General features: G+C 42.4%; 1 protein-coding gene across 5 annotated transcripts in view; it reads left to right on the forward strand.

Annotated features, from left to right (window-relative positions):
• PAX2 (paired box 2) overlaps positions 1-23051 on the forward strand; it is an 84527-nt gene extending 61476 nt beyond the window's left edge. For 2 of the 5 annotated variants that reach the window (XM_086466971.1, XM_086466972.1), the window contains exons 8-11: positions 11517-11726; positions 15420-15521; positions 21507-21593; positions 22930-23051. In XM_086466971.1, the coding sequence (XP_086323097.1) occupies positions 11517-11726; positions 15420-15521; positions 21507-21593; positions 22930-23051 (521 nt within the window). Of the gene's footprint in view, positions 1-11516; positions 11727-15419; positions 15522-21506; positions 21594-22910 lie in introns of all 5 variants that reach the window. The other 3 variants (XM_086466975.1, XM_086466973.1, XM_086466974.1) reach the window with 3 other exon arrangements.
• Positions 23052-23836: the final 785 nt, after the last annotated feature.

The following is a 23836-nucleotide window of genomic DNA, read 5'->3' on the forward strand; positions in this document are numbered from 1 at the left end:
CCCCTCTAGAAACCTTGCAGTGTAAGTTGAGAAATAACTCAGGACAAAGATGTGTAAGTCCTGTTAGCAAGGGAAAGAGCTGTTGCCTCTTGGCCAGCTGTTGTCCTCTGATCAGAGCAGATCCAGATCCTCCTCAAGAGCACTGGAGTTTGTACCTCAACTTTTTCTTGCAGAACCCCCAGCTAATAGCACCTGAGGTCAAAGCAGCTAATGGCTGAAGCAGGCAGTCATTGCTTGTTCAGTAAGCACTGAGCAAAGGCATACTGTTGCATGCAACTTTTGGCTACCAGGAACTTTGGGACCGGGCAGGATTAGTAACAGTTATCCCAAATACAGAGGAGATCCAGTGCGAGGTCTGCAAAATGTCATGGAGAACCATGGGGAGGTGAACTGTATATATATTTAGGGAGTGTCTAGAAAGCGTGACATCCCCAGGCTTTTTTTTTTGGCTTTTAATGCTATCAGGGTTGATCCAGGATCCTTGTAGTCATGCAGTTCCTTAGCCAACCAGATAAAAATGGCTCAGCTGTGGCAAAATTGTTCCACCTTTCTTTGTATTTGCATATGCAAGACAAAACTCAGCTGGTGTCCATCTACCATTTAGCAGATCTATGTCTCTTAGAGGAAATACTTCCCTGTCTTCGGGGCACAAAGCCCATAGGAGAGCATACTGTTCTTCCTTCATGGAAGGCAGATCCACATAGCTGGTGAGGTGCCTAAAATCAGAGTTTAAGATTCAAAGGGGCTATTCAAATAATTCTTTTTAGTCCTTCTGCCTAAGTGAAGATGGTGCATTCCAGCCTGTTAATATGAGAGCAGAATTCCCAAAGGCTGGGGACACTGCACAAGCTTTGGACATGACTCTCACAAGGGGATGTCAGGAGACAGATTTGGCTACACAGAAGAGACTGTGGGCTGAGGCAGAAAATATTCATGCCCCACCCCCTGTGCCATTGTCACTCTGTTCCCTGCAACACTCCCAGCTCAGCTCAAGAACATCCCCATCTGATCCATCTGGATCCAAGAGTGAGAAAAGTTCATTTCAGACCCAGCTTGACATTCCCAGGTGGCAACTTAGCACTAACATCTCAATCTGTACGCGACATTTCAATCAGTGCAGAGTAACAAAAGCAGAACTATTAGCACTGGGAGATGTTCACTGGTGGTAATGATGGGGAAACTCAGAAACTGGAAATGAAAAGGGAAAAAAACCCCTTAACACCCTGAGAGGCAGCAGGGGAACATGGGCAGAGAATTTTTCCTCTACACTTAGGCCAGGATCCAATGTTTGGATTAATGGTGCCATTACCCAAGAAAGGACTTCAGATAATGCTCATTCTTAAAATGTTTTTGCTGGCAATTAAATGGTTGCAGTTATTGATCTCCATTGATCTGATGTCCTCAATTTGCATAATCTATTAAAGATGAATGATTCATGATATGTTTGCTGTGGGGCTGGGCAACGCTTTCAGGAAGGACCAGAGAGGTGAGGAATTCAGTACTGCCTCCTGATCTACCCCAGCCAGGAAATTAAGGAAGAGGCTGGAAGCATGCAGATTTCTTTGGTATCACCCAGATCCCTCTCCCAGGAAGGGATATTGGAGTGAGTACTGAATTGCTGGCTGCCTGTTTTGCTGCTAAAGTGTCATCTTTGAAATGCCTCTTTGCTCTTGTCCCAGGGCAGTCTGTGAACCCAGGTGATAATCTGAACCAAATGTGAAACAAATCCACCCATGCAGGGTACAAACTCTGTGTGCAGTCACTTCAGGATGTAAGATTTAGCTTCAGTCTACAAGAAACTCTCCCCATCTCAGTCTTCCCAGACAGAAAAAGGTATCACTAGCTCTTTCCAAACCAAAGTTGTGTGGCACTGGATTCTTGCCCTTTCTGAAGACTTCAGAGAAAATCCTCTTCCCTCCAGCTCATGACCAGCTTTCCTCAGTAAGATCTCTCAACTCGCACTGTTCTAAGAATATACCCCTCCAAAAGCCATCAAACCCTTAACAACATATAACTGCCTGAAATCTTGAAATGTAGTGAGATAGTTAAGTACAGATGTTGCTGACATCCCTTTATCTGTCTGTGAGCTTCCTAGAATTGAAAAGCTAGAAGTGCTGCAAAACAGGCAGCCACCTCCCCAACATGCAGAAAGACTTTCCACAAAGTCCTGGGCACCTATGCAAAGACACAGTTTAGCACCACAGTTACATACAGCACAGCCTTGCCTAGAACTGCCAATATCAAATACTCCCTTTCAGACAGTTATTCTATCTAACGCATCTTGGATGGTCCATTTATTACTCTCATCTAAAGCAAAACCCAAAAACATTCGTTTACTGTGGGAACAGACAGGTCACCCTTATTTCTCCCCATTAGGTATCTGCAAGGAATTTCCATGAATGAACTGACCCTGAGAGGCTAGCTGGGCACTAGACTAGGAAACATGCTCCCACTGTCCTTCATATAGAACAGACAATGTAGAAATTTTCAACGTCCTTGTGAAGTATCAGAGAGAGAAAGCTCTTAAGAGCTGCCTGAGAACACCATCTCACCTCTGCCTTCACACACAGGTCAGTGGGCCAGCTACATCTTACCTTGATGTTGCATGGCCGTCATAGCTAAACTGCCGTAGATCCCTGACAGTTTCTTGACAGTATCTTTGGACACCAATCAGATTTCCTAGAAGCAAAGATCCAAGCTTGAATATACCAAGATAAGGCGAGTACACGCAGTTGAACACCAAGTCAAGAATTCTGTTATTCAGAGATGTTCTACTTCATTATTTCTATTGAAGGCAAACAGCCCAGGCAGAGTATAAATCCATACAGGGCTAAGTAAAACCAGATAACCTCAGTAGCTTTCTTCAGTAGTTTCCACAGATCTTTGAGTTTGGAAGGTACTCAGTAGCTAACACCTAAGAGGTGAGAGGAGGTGAACCTCAAGACTTTGGCACTAGCAACAGGAGTACTTTAAAAGCACAAGGTTGTCCACAGAAGTCTTGAATCCTTTGAGAACAAAGGTTAAGATCCTTCTTTAAGCACCATCAGAAGTTACATCTTTTGGAATAGCCATGTATGAAAGAAGTGAGGTGTCTTCAAACCAGGTTCTGAGTTCTGGGGACTCGGATCAACTGTTTGGGAGCAAAGTCCCTTCCAACTCAACTATCTAGCCCAGAAGTTACCCAAAAGAGAGGCAGTGATATGGGAAATAAAACACAATGGACTTTTCATGTATGGCTTGAAACTTGCTTATTAGCAGACTACTAAAGGGGAGGATTTACCTACTAGATGGATCGTAAAATTACAGCAAAGGTAAAGAAAACTTCTCTTAATTGAATCTCGGCAGTTTTAACTAAATAGACCTTGCTTGCCAGCCCACTGCAATCAGTGAGATCTAAAAAGAACAGTAAAGGTAAAAGACAAGCCCAAGAAAAAAGGGGCAAAAAAAGCACTTCACAAACCTCTACTGTTGACTGAAGTGGGAGTACGTGTCCCCTTCTCTTCCTGTGAGGAGGTTTCTGAGTGCTTCTGTGCTATAGTTAGCACATATTGACAGGAAAAGGTAACTTTGGAAAACATCACCACCCACCAAAACACCTACCATGTCCTGTATAGAAAATGTTTCCTTCTCTCTGGGAAATAAATTTTTCCCTAGAACAAGTATCATCCAGGATGAGAAATCCTGACAACAACTCACGACGTGTCAAACAAAGGTGCCAAAGAAGCACAAACCCTATCAATCTCACTTTTGTCCAGACCCTCCTCTCTGGCATGGGGTCAGATTTTTTTTTCAGTTCAATTTTTTTAATTCATACATGAATGTATGCAAAAAAAAATTAGAATTACTGACAGAAAGGCTACTTGCTATGTCTGAAATACATACAAAAATAGTACTTAAACAGCATCTGATTTCTATGAAAGTTTTCAAGAAAGTTGTGATGCTAAGCACAGAGAAATCACTTGCTACACACCTGGATCCAAATTTTTCTGAAATTATAAACAATCTTTTGAGAAATTCAGCCTCTTTCAAGGTGAAAAGATATTATTTCCTTTGTTTCAGCTTAGTGAGTGAACTGAAAAGAATTTTGTTCAGTTCAATAACCAAGTAATTCAAACCTAAGAAACAGACTAGGATTTGAAAAAGCAGGAACATTTGTTTTCCTCTGTCAGTGAGTGAATTAAGCTTGGGGTGAAAGTATGAGATCTGTTAGTTCTAAAATCAGGTTTTGAAATCAGTTCAAATTCCTCCTTATTTGTATCCTCTCCTTCATTTAATAAGTCATTTTTAATGCAAAACCTGCTTAGAAAAGCTTGCTTTTTCTGTTCTAGTATATTTAGCAAGTCAGGAAACTTGTGGTCATTTTATTTAATTAGCATGAATAATTACAAATACTGTTTTTAATTTAATTCTAATTTCCATCCAAATATAACTTGACACAGATCACAAGTAAGACGTTAATAATCTAATAAAATAATAATACAGACTCATCGTTCACTATTTTCTCGTATAATAATATGTAAAGACAAATTATATTAAACAACATAATTGCTTAAATAAATGTGTACAGATGCAGTTCATCTACTTAGCAAAAATTGAAATAACAACATTTAGTGTGTATTTTGTATTTGACAAAATATTTGTTACCACTCATAAAATTCAACCTTTTAGAAAATAGCCTCTTAGTACAAATGTAAAACAAGTTGATCCAGCTTGTTGTTTTAAATCGTGATTAAAACTGACCATTACATTCAGTTGTACTTATATCATTACGCTGAGAGGGGGAGCATTTCCTTCCCCTTTTCCTTTTTCGTACTGGTGAAAATTTCCTGTCTTGCTCCAATCTACTTTAGCCTCTGACACCAGTGAGCAATGGCCCTGGTCAGGGCTTGACTGAGCTGACTTAAGAAAACCTCTTTAACAAACTGCTAGGGGCCCCAAATTGGCTTTGGTGGTGGCAAATCCTACAGGTGCAGACCCACACTCTGTGGCATAGCATCACGGCTGCAGCTGCCAGCAGTCAAGTAGCCTGTTGGGCACATGTTTGAACGCCCCAATGCCCTGAAAATGGAATATGATAATCATTCATGTGGCTGCTACAAGGTTGTTACTATTCTGCTTCATCAAAATGAAGGCGGTATTTTCTGTGAGCAAGCCTCTCCTATATTTAAGAGGAGGAATCAGCAAAATCCACAGGACCTCCAAATTTCATCAACTGTTTGCCATCCCTAAGAAGAGATAATATCTTCTTGTCTAGTCAAGGAATTTGGAAAGGCAAAAGGTGTTACTACTCTTCTCCAGGACCAAATGGCTGAGGGTGATAGATGGTCAGATGAATGATCCCTGGAACAGACAGGAATAGCGGGGCGGGTAGGAACCACATAAACTATTTCCATGCATCCAGTGGAAGTTTCACTGACAATAACTTTATGCTGAAGAAGGTGGCTTGTGGACTTGAAAGGAATACTGAAGTGAGGAACCCAGAAATGGATGGGCCCTAAAGAAATAATGCCTTCGCCTTCCTTGAATTAGCATTTAAGTGAACAACAGCAGTGAATGACAATAATGTCATGTAATGACAATAGCTGTGACTGGCATTCCCAGTCTGATTTCCTTCAGCAAGGGAACAGTATTGCAGGCTGCCACACTCTATGCTGCCAGACAAAAAGGGACTTTTTTAGAGAAAATAATTATATCGTCTTCCCAACAACTCAGTTTTTGCCTTTCTTTTTTTGAGGCTAAATGAAGGATCCAATAAGTATGGCTATGCTGAAAATTTTGTGATGTGGATATTTGCCCACTGACAGCAAAGACTGTGCTTTATATCTGAGTCAAGCAACACCTGTCAGCAGGTGTTAATAACCTTTGATCTCCATCATCTGTACTGGATTTAACCAGGTCAGCTGCTCCTTCGATTGAAATTGCCCACTGCAGTCTTTCAGAGAAACATAGAGCTCATGGCAATCTTTGGCCCTTCTTTGTAGGTTTAGGATTGCTGTGGGCTGCGCAGGAAGATCTATCCTATCTTGTAATCAGTAGAGTATTATTGTGATGAAACCTTGGAGATACCTATAATGAGGACTGTATGAAAAACTGACGTGTTCTAATTACATTTCCCAGTATATATTTCAAAAGCATCTTGTTTAATAGGTAACATTCAAGTCCCAACCCACCAAGGAATAAGCATACACTACACTTTAATGCAGGAAGTAATCGCTCAACCTGATGGGCTGGAACTCAAGAAAGGGGACAAGAATATGAACTCCACCGAACTTCTCTGTTTGCCAAGTGCACAAGTTGCACATCTTTTTTCCCTTCCAAGACTTTAAATCATATCTTCCTTCATCAGCTCCATCTGCAAACAAATGTACTTAGAGCCGCATGAAGTTGACTTCAGTGGAGTTCTCAAGTGATTAATGCTAACAGTACTCAAGTAGCTTCAAAGAGATCCAGATCACAGGTCTGCTGGAAGCTCCGTGTTTTACTCTGTATGAAGGCTATAAAACCTTTTCTCTCCAAAGTAACATACAGAGTTAACAGGTCCGTTTACTTGGAGAGCAGCAGTTAATTAGATCAGACACAAAATCTAGATTTATAAGATTCAGTTTTATAAAAAACAGGGCAAATAGATTTCAAAACTTGACATCAGTGATGTCACAACAGTTTTGACTCTCAGGGGAAAGCAATCCAAAGTTGTTTCTTTAAACATGTATTTCAACAACTCACAAGTAAAGTATTAGGCTCAAAACACGGATGGATCTCCGCAGAAACAGAAAATAAACCTCAACCTGCAAGGCTCATTCTCCAGTCAGCAGGAATACAAAGAGAAGACAAGAAAGGTACAACGAGAAACAGATTAGTCCTTGCACACTTTCAGTCATTCCAGCAAAGGTCTGTTATGATCACAGAGAAGAGAAAAAAAATAGAATGATCTTAATCTTCAGTGCAACTTGCATAATGCTTTTGTAAAAGAAGAGATATGAAACTAAGAAGTGAAAGAAAAAGTGGTTCTTCTGACGTTACAGAAAGCAAAAGTGAAAGACAGGCTGTGTCAGTCCAGTTTGGTCTTTTGCATGACTTCTAGAATTTGAAGCAAGATTCTCACATGGGATAAAGTGATGTGGCTCCATTGGCTGTAGTGTAAACTCACCAGTTTATGAATGCTGAGGACTCAGTCCCATTCTGTTTACCACAATGCAACTTTTCTAAGGAATGAAGAACGCAAATATGGAAAAAGATGTTTCAATGGTGGGACCAAGCATAGGATTTAAAATACCTGAGATAAGATTCAGCTTGGGCACAGGGTTCCGACACAAATATGGGTACCTCTTCTCTGGGCTCAGTTCCTCACAGATAAAACAGTGTTCCCTAAGGGATGCTGTAAGGATATGTGTTCTAAAGATTGGGGCACTGGGGTCATACAAATGTTTGATAGAGACCCCAGGAAAAGCTGAAGAACACTAAACACCGTCAAGATGGTGAGCAGTGTTGTTAAGCGGGCGTGTACAAGCCATCCCTCATGCAGGGATGTGCCATCTTGATATTCTTTGTTTACTGAAAGGAAAAGGAGCACTGGATGCAGGTAGCTTATCCTCCAGGAAGCAGCAATGAAAAACAAGCAGCTTATCTAGCCCTGCAAACCCCCTTGCTTCCTTTCCCTTCAGCAGCAGAGAGCACGATAAAAGCTGAGACGAGTCTCTGTAGGAACCCAAAGCTGTGAATCTTCCTCTCATCCTGTCTGGCCAAAATCCCTTCATTCGCAGGGGGAATTTAGGCCAGAGATCACCAGTTCTAGCTCTCCGCCAGAATAACAGAGGAGAGGGTTAGAAAGGAAGAAAAACAGCCATAACTCAGCAAGTACAGTCAGAAAGAGAGGAGTAGGAGATGCACAAAATATGTAGTCCTCTGCTTTGTTTCCAGCTATATCCCCACCCTACTGACACTTTCAGATTTCTCCCACCATGACACTGGGTGGTAATTTTTTGTTATTTATAAACAAGGATATCGTTTGCCATTTAGAAGAAGAATGGAGCCTGGGACACGAATAGATTTCTGCTGCTTTGGGAAGGGGTTGCAAACTCATTCTACCTCCCATTCAATTATGGGTTTGTATTCCAGCCTTAGGAATAAGACACTGACAGATACTTGGGGTTCCCTGATGCAGCCTTACTGAGGGACATCCCCTACAACACAGACAAGACAGTATGGCACTGGTCCACAGCTTGTTGGGCCTGCTGGCACTTGCAGGACTTGGGATAGGAAGGGGCAAGTTCTCCATCACAAACACAAAAGAATTAGAGAATGGAGAAAATCAGAAGGGAAAACAAAAAAGGTGCAGCTGGAGTTTGAGGTGGTTAAAATGAAAAATGGGACCGTGCAATACACAGGCAGATATATAGATCAATCAATCGATGTCGTCTACACTGACATACTTTGGAGCTATAATTCACTGCTGGGGCAATTATTCCAGCATAGCAGCGGCAGGAGTTATATCAGAGACAGAATTCAGGTGCTTTTAGTCAGGGGAGAGTAGGACAACGAAGGAGTAAAAATTGGTTAATGCCATCCACCAGTAAAGATACATGGGATATAAGTTATGTCTGCAGTTGCAGAGCATAGAGGGAAAGATAGACAGATAAATAGACACATAAAACTCTGAGTTTTGGTTGTGCAATCATTCGCTGTTTGACCTTATCCTCGCCTCCTCTTCACTACTCTTGGAGAGAAGAGTGTTTAGCATTATTGTGTCCCAGTCTCTTTGCCATGTTATTGTTGACTTCTTCATCCCCCTGCACTGAGTAAGTGGTGCTGCCTCTGGAAGGTGTGAGGAATTTTTCTTCATAAGCCTTGATGTGTTCAAGAGAGGGCTGGGCTCATCTCCGCTGTGAGTCTGACAGGGGCTTTAACAGCCTCACAACAGCAGGACAAATAGCTCCCGGTCCCTTAACCCTTCTCAGCTTTGCAAGGCAAGGCCTAGCACTGTTGTTCCCATTGCAAGGGCTTTAGACAGACTTTCAAGCTGAAATCCTCTCCGTGGTGGTTGGGCAGAGCGGAAATCCAGGGGCTGGATCAGATTGGCCTAATGCTACAGCAGCTTAAGCAGTCTGTTTTACCAGAGATTATGGTTTCACTTACACAGAGCGCCTGAAAAATGCTGCGGTTTAGGAAGGATTATAGCTGAAAATTCCATGCTTTAAAAGAGAAATAAAGCAGAGGAGGGACTAGGAAACCCAATGTGCCTGGGGGCTGTGCAAACAGGATTAACCTCTGCCCATAGCACCTCTTGCTTCTGCCCACCCACGCTTCCCATGTCCATCTTCTTCTCTGCTCTTCCCTCCCCAGTGGCTCCCCACACCTGCTCTCTCTTGCACAATACAGAGAGCTGAAAAAGGAGCCTGGAAAATGCCTAGGACCAAAGTGTCCCTAGTTTATTTAGGTATGACTGTAAAATGGCTTTGTTGAAAAATATCACTTCACTTGCAGCGTCTGAAAGCCCAAGGAACTTTTGGCCCTCTGCCTGCAGATAGACCTATTCATTCAAATTATCTAGTATCAACATTATTTGGATAAAGGCTTCAGTGCTCCCAGACTGCTGGTGGTGACTCTGCCTGTCTGGCCTGAAGGTAGATCAGTGCACTCCTTGCCATCTGATGACAGATGATGCAGGAGAAAAATAGTTTTGGGGGTTCTCCATTTACAGAGACTGGCACTGGCACGTGAAGGCTCACTGGTAGCATTTAGGATGGTATATTTGTAAAAAGCAGAAGCTGGGCGCTGATGTGCTGGTGACTTTAATTAACTGAGCAACAAGAACCAGATACTCCAGCTTCTACTCCCTGTATCCTCTACAAAAGGTCTTTGCCAAACAGAGCTTCCTATAGCAAAAAGGGAGAAGAAATGACAATCCTCACTTAGCATACCAGAGACTTCACATAAGTAAACTAAATAAAGAGGAATTGTACACCTTTTGGCCAAGACCAATCCTTCCCAATCAACTGAACCATGAACATATATCTTTGCTGCAAAGGTGTCTCAGTGATCAGAGAACTTTGCTGGCCATCCAGGTTAGAGGTACTTGGAGGAGAACACAGATGGCAAACTTATTTTTGCCAGGTAGCAAACCTTGAGGAAACAAATGCCTTGGGATAAACAACATTCACAGATAGAAACTGCCCAGCCCTTTATTGTCTAGGTGAGCATTGCAGTCTCGCAATAAGGTGCCTACAGTTAATTAAGCCAGTTCTACATTAATGAAGTCAGATTTATGGCCTAATTATACGTCACATTTGTATTTCTCTGTATAAATCAAAACCACCAGAACTAACTTATTTCATAGGCTACAGGCAACACTTGCCATCAGGGCAGAGAAATGGCTTTCATTTGTTTGCTTTAATTTGTTTACCTGAAGGTGGATGGTTTGCTAGATGATTTAGATTGGATCTGATCACATCATCCACACTTCACTTTCAGGTGTTCAAATACGGGACTTTATTACTGCTGACGCAACACAGCAGGTGTTCTGGAGTACCCTTGCTTTAGGTCACAGAGTTCTCCAATCCCCAAACTTCTTACTTGGCAGCCAAGTTAGGAGCAGTTGTGAAGCTCTATCTATTGTGCCTATGCAAATCTGCATATAAGAAATGGAGGCCAAATGCAAACAACAATGATAATGAGACCTTTTATAAGTCCCCTACATTTCCCCTCCTCCATTATATCTCTCTGTCAAGGTATCTGTCTGGCAACACCGCACTCTGGGAACAACCAGAGTCAGTACTGACTGCTTCTGTGGTTAAAGCTCCAAAGTGTGCCACTGTGAACAAGAGCAATTGATTGATCTGTCTGTCTATCCACCTATTAATTACACAGTCCCATTTTTATTTTAACCACCTCAAATGTCAGCTACACCTCTTTTGTCAAAGCTTTTATGGAGTTTGGCTTGAGAAGTTTTGGCAATTACACCAAGCATCCTGTTTAATAGATACCCATAACAACGCTGCTCTCCTGGGGAAGGGTTACCTTGGGTTTGAAAAGACAAAGGGGTACAATTCCCTGGGCCAAACTGTGTAAGTGTAGCATCTTCATGCGCCCTTGGCCAGCAAGAGAAAGAAGCAGGAAAGGGAGCACAGAAGCTTCAGAGCATTCTTCTTCCCAACCCTACGCTTCTTCCTGTCCTCCCTCTCCTGCATGTTCCCTCCCTCACCTCTCCTTTTCCTGCATCCCATTCCTCCCATCTGCCACTGCACTCCATTCTCCTCATCTCCTGCTGCCCCTGCAGAGGTATCCCTGCAGTCAGAGCCTAGCCCTCCCGGTGCATTTACTGCTGTTGTCTCAGCACTGGCTCCTCTGATCTACTCCTAACCTTTTTATTTTTATTTTTGTTTTAAAATTAATTTCCCTGTAGATTTTAACCACTCCATTTTCATTTACCCATTTTGTTCTTCCTCTCCTCCCTTCCCCACCCTCCTCTTCCTCCCCCTGTTCCCTTTGTCTGTCTGTGTCCATCCCTTACCCTACCACAGAAAACCTCTCCTCTCCCCTCAGTATAAAGCAAGAGCCTCATGGAGCCTCTCTCACCCCTTTCACCCCCACCACGCCGGTCGGCTCTGGGCAGGCTGATCTTCAGCCCTTCCACATGGCCCTTTCAGACGATGCGTCCACGCCTTGCTACAGTGCCTTCCTTCATCATGGTGCCCACTTTGGGCAGTCCAGCAGCCAGCCTCTGATAGCAGGTAACTGGCCTTGGCCACAAACTCAGTGGGGATGCTGCAGGCAAGGGGTTCAGTCTCGTCTGATGGGGAGACCAGTAAATGTTGCAAGTTCTTTGAGTGCAAGTGGGAACCAGAGCTACCATGTTCCAGTTCTGTGTCTGCAGGATGTGCTCTCAGTTCCATGGACAGTCACAAAAATATTTCATGCCTGTCCTTCATTTTTTTGGAATAAAATGGGAAAAGAATCTGTAACTACCTAGAAGTGATTGGGTGTCCCAGTTGGATGGGTCTGGAACTTAGCATAGAAGCACTTGTACAGTAAAATCTCGTGTTGCCTCAATAGCCCTAATGCCCCTGAGTACTGTAGGCCCAGGAGGGGTACTGTGTGCTAGCCTAAGGCAGGTGATAGCAGCTTGAATAACCAGGCCAGCTCTAGCACCGACAGGGTTGGTTGTTCAGCATGGGTTGTGCAAACTACTAAGTTAGATAAATACATAGGCAATTGGTGAGCACTGCCATAGCTATATTGTGAGCAATATTTAAGTCTGGTTTTGGGAGTGTCAATGTAAGCTGGTGCCTTCGCACAGCAGACCAAATAGTTAAGAAACAGGACATCACATCTGAATGTCAAGACCAGGAAGGGTGGCTGAGAGACTATAATGTCTTATAGCCAAAGGAATACAGACCTGAGGTAGGTGGCCTTTAAGGGAAGGAGAGAAGGGAAATAAGTTGCAGAAGATGGCAGCACTTAGGAGCAGCAGGATGGAGGGGAGGACAGGGAGGAAGGACAAGTTTCAGGTAGGTACTAGGGGAAACTCCTGTGCAAGGTGACTGAAGCAACATCACTGCAGAAGCTCAGGGTTGGCTTGGATGAAATAGTGGGTATCATTTTAAGTGACCACTGAGGGTGTTGTCACTCCACTGTCAAAGAATGCAATTTGGGCTTTTTCAGAACAAAGTCTTAGCACAGACCACAGTTCCTAATGCTCAAGAAACACATCTTACCACTGCCTCCTTCATGTCCCTGTATTATTTTTCTCTTTGATCTAACATCCTCCCTTTGTCGTTAGGTGAGATTTTAATTTCTAAACCTCCCTGTAGGAAAGCAGCAAGTAACAGCAGAGAAAACTTTTGTGTTCATAACACTGTCTTGGTCCAGTCTTACTGCAGCTAATAAGAGCCTCTGAGCTGTGGGGATTTCCTAAGTCAAGGAGCCCCCTGACAGACTCTTCCCAACAATATAGTTCTCCGGGGATGCAGTCATATATGACCCCCCTCTAGCCTAGAAGGCACTGTGTTTCAGGAAAGGCACCTGCCTTAGGACTCTTATGGAGAATTAGACATGGGAGTGTTCAAAAGCTCAGTGTCACAGTGATGAAGTTCCTCACTCATAAGGTTCTTGGAGAAGGGAGAATGGCTGGAGTTGGAAGCACATTATGAGCAGGATAGGTGCTAGCACTGCCATAGCCCTGGAGTACAAGAATTTAATAATCCTGTCTACCTATTGGTGATGAGAGGAGGTAATGGAAGGGGCCTGCTTGTATGTAACAGCATTTTGAGAGTCTCTCTGTGGGACTCTTATTCATGTTGTTGATACTGTACTTGTTTGTTATCTTCTTTTTCAAGATTGGGATTTTGACAGATGATCACTTCCATACTGAGTTTTGAACATCAGCCTCTGTGCGCTCATGTCTGAATAAAAACAGAGGTGTATGTGCATAGATGGAGTAGGAAAGTGAGTGTGTATGTGTTCCCACCTGAATGGAAGTGTCAGAATAAATTAATTTTGCCTGCTGCTACATAATGTTCTCTCTAACTTTTCAGTGACACTGTTTTCTCACTCATCACCTGTTGTTACTTCTCATGGTAGTCAATAAGTGAAACCAAAAGAGCATGAATTTTAAGCATAGAACTTTCTTGCCTTAAAAGAATGTGAGGGAAAAAAAAGAACTACATCTAGTAGGTGTTAATCATACAGCTTAACACACAGCTACAAATTGGTAAAAGAAATGATGGTGATAAAAGAGTAGAAGAATGTAGAATATAAATCCCTCATGCATTATATATTTATTTTTATCAGTATTGGGGAGTGGCTGGAAAATGGCTCAGCTGTTATGTGGTAGTTCTGTGCCATTATCTAAGAGAAGGTGAGCTAGGAACATCAGCCACTGATCAGGAACCTCTTCAGGGAGAAAGAATGAACTTGCATTTCTTTTTTCTTGAGCAAACCACCTCAGTAATCTTTAGTCAAGCCCTATGAAAGCAATGACACTGGTTTAGCCTACTTCATTCCTGAGAAACTTCCTCCCTTCAGGTTAATGCTCCGTGTTCATTAGTTTTTGCTTTGCTGTGTAACTTATTTATTTCTGATTCCCTGGCCAAGGTTCATGCTTGTTCCAGGGCCTGCTTTATCAGTTATCATTCTGCCACTAATAGAGCTAAACCAACTCTTATTCTTATTTTATTGGCATATAGTGACTCTAGTAGTGTTAATGGGCTATACTTAACCTGTCACTTCTAAAGGCGAACCACATTCCAGCCCCCGACTTAGAACAGACAGGAGAGACAAAATTTATCAAAGGAACAACAAATGCCACAAACTTCTTGGTGAGCTACAGTTCACCTAGTGAATGTGAAAGGCTTTGGATGCCTGGATCAGGGTGAGATCTCAATAGGCAGCATTGGAGGTTGAGCTGTAAATCTCCCAGCAGCTGTGGGGGAAAGATTATCTTAATTTATTTAGCCTTTTTTTTTTTTTTTTTTTTTTGGCTTGAAACTCCCCGCAGCTTCTGAGATGATTTTAGTTCATTTAAATGCAATAAGCACTAACAGCAAATGCCCTTCTGGCTGGCCCATTTTCAGGCTAACCAGTCCAAATGAGGAAATGCCTCTGGCATCAACCAAGAAGCCTCCAGCTGCACTTCCTAAGAAATGAAAAATAAACTACAATCATTGACCCAGTCCACACCCCTCTCTGCTTCTTTGGTGGAGAAAAGATATCACAACTTTAAGTATTACTAAAAAGAACTTGTACCTGTGATAAAAATTAAATGGGACTCAAACGAATTTGCATGATTCTTTTATTATATATGTTACACCAGCACGTGGAAGGAGTCCAACCAGTACTGATCTCATGCTAGCACTATGCAAATGTACTAAAAGTGTGCCCTTGCACCAAAGAGTTTGCAGCATAAAAAGCAGCACAGAGAGGTGAAGTGACTTGCCTAAAATCATCAGCAGGTGAATGGCAGAGGCGGGAAGAGAGACAGGCACAGAAAACTCTTGGATCACTTTCCAATGCCTTGCACATTGACCATGCCCTAAAGCAACATCACCACAGTTTTGGAACTGCATCCACTGCATATAGACAGGACCTCAGCTACTCTGGCAGTGAATACACTGCCAATCTCTGTGCAGTTCAGGGCCATTTTGATTTAGTTAAAATAGATCCAAAATCTACAATGAAACAAAAGAAATTCTTTTGAGCCTCACAAAGCTAAGTTTTAACATCCATCCTTACGGGGTGAGTTCAAAAGTGCCACAGTCTTCCCCCAAAATTTTCAGTGGATGGACAGCACCTACGTAAGAGAAGGCTGCATAGCACTTGCCTACCAAGCTGCTAGTCATGTGACAGTGGGACAAAAGGTGATATTGAATCTATATTGAAAGACTTCATTGCTATTGATCACCTGTTCTGGTTCTTTCTCTTTCCAGGTCGTGATATGGCAAGCACCACCTTACCTGGCTACCCACCCCATGTTCCCCCAACTGGACAAGGCAGCTACCCAACCTCAACTCTTGCAGGGATGGTTCCTGGTAAGTCAGCCCCCAGACTTCAGAAATGGTGCATATATGTTTGAACAGTATACTAGCATTGTAAGAGATTTTACAGTGGGCTTTGCTATTGCTTTGCTGATATTGAGGGCTATTCCTTTCATAAAGAAATCTTCAAACGCCTATAACCAATGTAGCTAACAACTCTTTTTGTAACATATCTTTTTTCCCCTGGTAACTGATTCACTGCTGCTATGGGCAACTAGCTATCTATAACCTGTGGCAATTAATTGGTAATTAATTAACCTTAGTATTCATTAACTAATGTAATTATTTCCCAATGACCCGTGCAGATTATTATGTACTGCTCGTGGCTCAGGATATTCAGCTATCCACTAAGTTAGAGTAACAACTTATCTTATATCACAAGCCAGGGCATCAAACTGAAAATCATCAATGGTAATTTAGTACCTGCAGTTCTTGGAGACCTACTGTCCATAGCCTAAACTAGCTAAGAACTTGGCAATGATTAACAGCATTTCAGGAGAAACTAACTATTCACTTTCAACAACCAACTACTTACCTACCTCCTGTTTGTAAGATAGTGACTCCAATCCAAGAAACTGTTTACCTAATCCTACATCCAAAGGCAAACTGTTTCTTTGCTACCCAATGCCTTGGAGAAATACCTTCTCTTGGCATATGGATTCTCCCACAGTTTAGGAAGAAGAGAGGTCCATTTACCCTAGGGCAATTGAAGAGTTTATTACCCCAGGCTCTATTCCCCACTCCTCTGATGGAAATTATCCCCAGCAGATAAATGAAGAGGTAGGATTTTTGTTTCTTGGCCACAGTAGCTCAAAACACAGAACTTCATCTGCCACTGATTTCTGTTTCTGTTACTGCCCTGGGTTGTGGGTTGTGATGGCTAATGAGCAGGTACACAGTCCATTCTGCAACCTCTGCTACTGAGGGGATGACTCCACAACTGAAGCAGCAGAAAGCTGAGGACAGAATGCTCTTAAATCACTATGATATGATTTGCCAGGGCTTATGAGTGAAAAGCATAACTTAACCCTCATCCAAATCTTGGAACAGCTATCTAAATGAACATACACTGCAGCGAGGACACTGACAATATCACTGATAGGAAATATTTGCAGGTCAAAGTCTTAACATCTTTAAATGACGAATCACTACTTATGTGCCATGAAGTACCGGCTAATGCCTATGGTCACATTCCAGAGCTAGCAAGCTACCTACCGCTTATGATCCTAAGGCACAACAGAATCTCAAGCTATATTATGAAGATGATGTGATTGAGCTCTAGATCAGGAAAAGATAGTGGACTGGTCCCTTCCTCACCCCGATTTTAGTCCCTTAGTATAGTTGGTAAACTTTTGGGGTGGTGCAGTCTTGGCAAATTTGTAGGGCATCTCCTTTCACACAAAATTTTTCAGGGAGATGGTTTGTCTCCAGAATCAAAGAAGCACTAAGACAATATGAATTAATTAAAAACCCCCACACAGTAACAGTAGGTAGACTCAGCTATCAACATTTAAGTCAGTTATATGTCAAAACTTACAGCAGGTCATGGCATATAGAAGTGATTAATAACACCAAAATAACTGGCTCTCTGAATAGTACTTCTGAAAAAACAGGCTCTTCTCAATTTCTAACTTCGCAACTTCTCAACTGTTCAGTGACTGCTATGTAAGTTTAACATCCTCATCACAAGGATGATACTGATATCTAAACTGTGACAAAAACTTTAAGACCACTAGTCACAGGGGTCACTTATCCAAGAACAGGGTATTTCAGCTCCTTGGTGTAGAGGCTACTTATCCATAAGAAGCAGTGTCCCCCAAAACCACAAATACCTCCAAAAGAAAAGAAACTGGATGACAAAGACAAAAAGTTGAGTTGTACTTCAAAGAAAAATAAGGTTTTTGAAGTCAAATGGATATCTTTACATTAAACCTGATGTCAACATTCAATTAGAGGAAGTTTTTCTGGTGGCCTACTCAGGCGTCCTGCAGTAGTCACTGCATCTTTCCACAGACCATCAAGTTCTGGCTGTTTCAGTCATACCCCACTGGTCAGACCCAGCCTGGCAGCCCTTCTATTCCTGTCTTCTAATGTGACTGAAGCCAAGAAGCTGGATGGAGATAAAGAGGCTTCCTGGGAAGGAACATAAGACTTGGCTTTAATGGGTCACACTGTCAGGGGCCAAAAGTGAATGCCTCAGGAAGCGTACAAGAGTAGAGCAAGCATGTATCAGTATCAGTACTTTCTCAAAAGATCTCCCAGCCTCCAACAAGTTGCAGCTCAAAGACTTCCTAAACCAAACTTAGTATCTTTCTATTTAATATTAAACACTGCCAACAGGTTTCTCCTCCACAAACTTAAAACAGTGTCTGTTGAACCCACATAAGCCTTTAACATCTGTAGCAACCTATGGCAAGAAGGTCTGTAGCTTAACTACCTATTGTGTGAAAAGTACCTCCCTTATTTGTTCTGAACCTGCCACCTGCTAGGCTCACTTCATGCCTCATGGTTTCTGTATTAGAAGACTAAACGTGCCAAGATTTAAATACAGATACCAAGAAATACTGTTAGTAAAGGTTCCCAGAGCACAGATTGCACAGAATATAGGCCTCATGAGATCGATCCATTGTGCTTGCTTGCAACCTCTGTTAAAAGTCCAGGTTGAACAGAGAAAACAAATATGATGTTGCCAACGGTTTGTTACACACCCTCAGGCCAAGAAAGATCAGAGATCAGTGCTTTAACTGCATTGGAAACAAGAAGCCAGAAAGACAACCACTCAGGGAGTATCTTTAAGAAACATGCTGACGCGCAAACAAACCTTATTGTCCAGATGTGAGTGAATATGAGAAAGAGGCTCTGACTTCTCTAAATAAAGGTGCAGAGATAAAAATAGAACTGGTCAGAAACTAGAATTTCCAGCCCATGCAAAACTCTAATTTCTTGACATTTGTTTTCATCTTGCATTGGTATGAGGAGTCAGAATCTTGAAATAGTTCAATTTGCAAACATCAGGATGAAACATTTCAATAACGTCAACATGTTCTAGATGTCAAGACATATTAAAATAATAAAAGAATTGAAAGGAAATTAAATGAGATGAGAAAGGCAAAATGAAACAAAACAAGAAAGTTGAAACATAATACTTCGTTTCAATTTGCAATCATTTCAGAACTTTTCTTTCCAAAACTCCATTGAAGCTGACAAGCTCATGCAAAACATTTCCATTTCAATGAGACAGCATTTTCCAGTGGAAAACTGTTTCGGAGAAGACTGTTTGACCAGCACTAACCAAAGCTGCTCTGCTCTATGCTTGACAACCTTTCACTGGACTTCTACTTGCACAGTCTAGAGAAGAGCTTGTCTCCAGTAGCAGTACATCCATGCAACATTGTCAGTCATGCATGCAAATACCTCTGGGGTTTATGCAGATGATGTGGTAAGATACATATCCTGGATTTGCCCTTGCCTGTGACTTCAGGTCCCAGGCTGTAGATGTGGATGAAAGTCAGTAGTCCCTGAGCACACACTTGAAAAAGCAGGGGTTAGTCACTCAAAGAAGGATGAATCAGGTATTGTGCTACACTTAACCTATGCATCTGAGATGTCTTCTGCACAGGTAACAGAGCACCTTTGATTCCTGCCTCAAATCTTCCTCTTTCCAAGAAAGGCCAGCAAATTTCTGCAAACTGCTTTGGTGAAGCAAGCATCTGCTGAAGGCACTGGCAGTTTACACGGAGCAGTGTAGAGCCTGCAGAGGGCTGGTGATGGCAACGGCAGGGAGTCGTTAAACAGAATCCAATGTTGATGAGGAAATTACACTTGTTTCATTAGTGATCGGGGAAGGCGATAGCTCAGTTCCTCTTGGTCACAGTTGAGCTCAAAAGCTCATTATCCTGCTGCATGCATGCTTTCACTCCTCGTCAATAAACACCGTTTCCAGTGGCTGCCCTCCCTCCTCCCCAGCTCTCCATAACTGGGGCTCTTTCTCCTCTACTTAACCCATCCTTTAGGAACACTAAAAACAGTTTAGGGTGACAACTTAGAAGAGGATGAGAGAGAAGCCTTGAAATGTCAGAACTTCTCTCCATACAGAGAAGTGATGTTTATATGAGGCATTTCAAAGCAGAAATTCTCATCTGGACAGGTTTTTTCCTTCTTTGGGGGGCAAACTCATTCCAGTATATCCCACAGATAAGTCACTTCAGTAGGGATAAATCTGGACTATGCATTGCTTTCTGCCTTTGTATCATATCCCACAGCATCTTGGTCACCTTAGCAGGTTTCACCCATTCCTTCCTAGCTAGCTGTCAGGATTTTCAGTGCAGGATGTTTCTAGATATGGAAATATGCTGAGGTATTATCATTAAACCAGTATTTAGCAAGGTCTGTCACACAAAATGTTTTACACTGAAACTAAAAACTATTGTGACTAAAGTACCTTTGGATGGTGATTGTTCTTGATACATACACATTTTCATACTGACTACTTTGGTTATTACCCTGAGTGTCTTTAAAAAACCTGTCTGGACAGATTCTTCTCAAGTTTAAACCAGTGCAAATCCCCTGAGTTTAACAGACTTCATTGCCACCGTCTGAGAATCTGTGGTTTTAGTTTTAACTCTCCGGTGAGGGGAGATTTGCAGAGATTACAGTATAATTAATTGACATTTCTTCGGTAATTGTATTACAGGCATCCAGCCTGTCTTGTGTCTTGCATTGCCTTCTTTCCCTATTCCATACTATCTAGCAGGAACCCGAGGTGCTTTCTAAACACTTCTGTTCTAACAAGTCCACCCCTGCCTCAGGGCAGACCAGAAGCTAATAGTCATGCTGTTCTTTCACTGTCTTTTAAGTGCGTAATGCCTTTCGGATGGCTTTAATTGTCCCCAGTCTGTTGGTACTGCATTAAATTGAGGTTATGATTAGGTAGTGGCATGTTTTTACTTAACAGAATCATAAATTTTTAAGTTCTGGGAGATTTATTTATTTTTGAATGCAGCACCATACCTCTTCAGTTACCAAATATAATTCCCTTAGCCCTGCACAGCCTTCTGTAAAACAAGGAGACTCAGCTCCTTACGCACAATAAAACTGAATATTTAAGAAGACTCTACAACATTTGGATCTTGTGTCAGAGTCTTATTAGATCACAAATCCCACAGGTATATTTCGGTTTGGGCCCATTTTACTACATGTGAAAAAGGGAGCTGTAGCCCAGCTTGTCTTTCAGATTCAGAATAGTACCTAAAGCGCTAATCATTAGAAAATTATTTTCTGGAACTGGAATACAGCAAGTTTTCTGTGTAACTCACTAACTAAGCATAAAGGTGGGGTTAATCCTATATGAATCACTTTTCTGACTAACACCGTCATGTAGAGGAAGAAAGAAAGACTGATTCATATGTTTTCCATTTTGTTTTATATTTAAGCCCACCCTACTCTCAGAACATTTCCAAAACCAAACAATACTCTCCTCCACAAATACGTCATCACCCTCAGTACCCTACGAACAAAACTTAGCAATACATATTGCCATCAACAGCACTAGTTCCAATGAGTTTATTGTGAGCTCCCATGCCTGCTGTCTTGATGCTGCTGAAAACCTTAGATTTTATTTAAAAGAAAGCTGATAGTTAATTGCAGAAAAACCTTGCATATGCAATCCTACTGCAACCTGAGAATCAGAAGTCAGAAGGCAACAAAAATTAAACCAGTTTAATTATCTACTTGTATTATTGAATTTCATTATTTTAAACTAATTTCTTGATTCTGAAGAGGTCAATGTTATGATTTTTTAATTGTATGGGTAAGCAACATTGTGCTAAACAAACACTACAGTGTCCCAGCTGGGCAAGGAAGCTACATACACTAGTTTTCCTGCTAGCATACAGATTCAGTATGAACACTGGCTTGATGGAATAGCAGATGCAAATTTTCATTCTAATTGTATTTCACACCTTCCTTGGTTTCTTCCAGGGAGCGAGTTCTCAGGGAACCCCTACAGCCACCCTCAGTACACAACCTACAACGAGGCCTGGCGGTTCAGCAACCCTGCATTACTAAGTGAGTACCTCTTTCCCACAGCACACCCCCAGCTTCGCGCTCCTTCTGTTTGTCTCTTTGTTTTCTTTTCTTTGATTTTTTTTTTTTTTTGGTTTCTGAAGAGTGTATATTCAAGTATTTGGGCAGGTGAGAGGCCTTTTCCTCACTCTCCAGTCTAGTCTCTAGATGGGTATATACCTCATGTGTGTTTTGCATCTGTTCTGGAACTGATTCCTCTTTCATAAAATGGTTCAGAATTCCAGTTCAGTTCTAGATTCTCCATGGACTGCATCCACAGTATATTCCAGATTAGATCAGAAGTTAAATTCAGATTCTGCTATTCTCTCAGGCCGCAATCAGCATCCATTCACGGTCTGATTAAAAATCCAGATGAGTTTTCACTCTTCTCCCAAGCTAAACCCAGAGTAAATTCCTGGGTATCTGGAAATACCATAGAAGGTCTTCCTATTAGACTAGCTGGAACAGTGTCCAGAGTAGGAGATGGGCTGAATCACTAGATTTATAATAGCCAACAGAGTTTTCTTACAGGGATATGTCCATTTCCAGTGACTAATATGCCCATAAATAGTAATTTTTTTTTTTCAGAGAGGAAAAAAGCTCCCATAAGACCATATCTTCTAACACAACATTTCTTTGCAATATGAATAGATTTGTTATATGTAAAATAAATCAGCTGTGACTATTACCTACATATTTACTAAGGTTTAACAACTGGATAATAGATGCACATTTTATTCCAGTGTGGTTAAACCTCAGTAAATGTGATCTTAATAATTAATCACTATTTAACACACATTCAATAACCACCTAGAGAGCTTTCATGCCAAATGTGACCAAAATCCCAAGCAATAAAACATTGCAATTTTGTTTCATTTCTCCCCTCCTGGTTTTAAAAGTGGCCTGTTATACTTTGTCAGGTATGCTTAGAACATCTGGTCCTGACACTTTCCTTGTGGCTGTGGATCAGGTGCGGCGTATTTGTGCTGCAGCGCTCATGGGCTTCCCTCTCGGCAACTTATCGATGGCCAGAAGGAGCAAAAGGATCTCCTTGCCATAGAGGGGTTTCAGAGCCAGAGGCCACAGTAGCATCTCTCCACTAAAATGTGGCCCTTGGCTGGCTTCCACTGTTTGGTTTTCCCTAATCCCATCAAGAGCTGAGACCCCAGGCTCGTTCTTTTGGTTCCTTTCCCTTTCTTCCTTTCCTTTCCTTTTCAGTTCTCCTTTGTTTCTTTTCTTCGTTTGATTATTTTTTTTTTATTTTATTTTTTACTGTTTGTCCTTTCAACCAGTCCATTCTTCTCCTGTGTTAACTTTCAGGTTCCCCTTATTATTATAGTGCCACATCCCGGGGCTCCGCACCTCCCACTGCTGCCGCTGCCTATGACCGCCACTAGTTACCATGGAAACCACATGAAACTGCAGGGCGACAGCTTAGGCCTCCACATTGTACCTGTCTGATCACCTCCCTCCATCCCTGGGAAGGGTGAAGAGACCTTCTCCGTCCCTCCCCACAGTCCAGTTCCTTCCTCTTCGCCACGAAGGCGCCGGACCAAGCACTCGCCACACAAGACTGAGACCCCCTGCCCCTCCTGCCCTCTGCCCCGACCGCTTCCCCATGCCAGGAAGAGCCTGCAGACAAGTGGCTTCCTCCGTGGGAGCCCTCCACCGCACCTGGGCAAAGCTCGGCCACACAAAGTCCCCTTGGCTTCCAGGACCTCAGGGGGGCTGGGAAGCAATGCAGCTGGCAAACATTGCCTTACAGGACCCCTTTCTTCTGGGAGCAGTAAGGGCCAGGGGAAGCAGGGGAGAATGCCGCTCACGAAACACTGTTCCCCAAAGATACGCTCTTCTGCGGCGGGCTCTTCAACATGTGTAAACCTGTTTTGCTCACCCTGTTTCCCAGGACAGAGGAAACAGTCTGGCTAGAGCAGAGATGGCAGTACAGACCTGGCCCATCTGGTAATGAAGAAAAGGACCAAGTAACTATCTGCACCCCACAAGGGGTTCTCTGTGCACCTCATCCCCACTCTCCAGCATGGCTTCCCCCATAGTTGGCTGCACCTCACGCGTGGTGACTTTGCAGGCCAGAGTTGGGAGGAACCTCACATATACACCCCCAATTTCTGTGACACACAATCAGCTCAGACAGGAGGATGGAGCAACATTTACAAACCAACCGACGAAATGAAGAAATATATAAATAGATATATAAATATAACTGTGTTTTTATGCTTTGTCATGAA

This window comes from Leptosomus discolor, chromosome 6 (genome assembly GCF_034619465.1).
Source record: "Leptosomus discolor isolate bLepDis1 chromosome 6, bLepDis1.hap2, whole genome shotgun sequence".
NCBI lineage: Eukaryota > Metazoa > Chordata > Aves > Leptosomiformes > Leptosomidae > Leptosomus > Leptosomus discolor.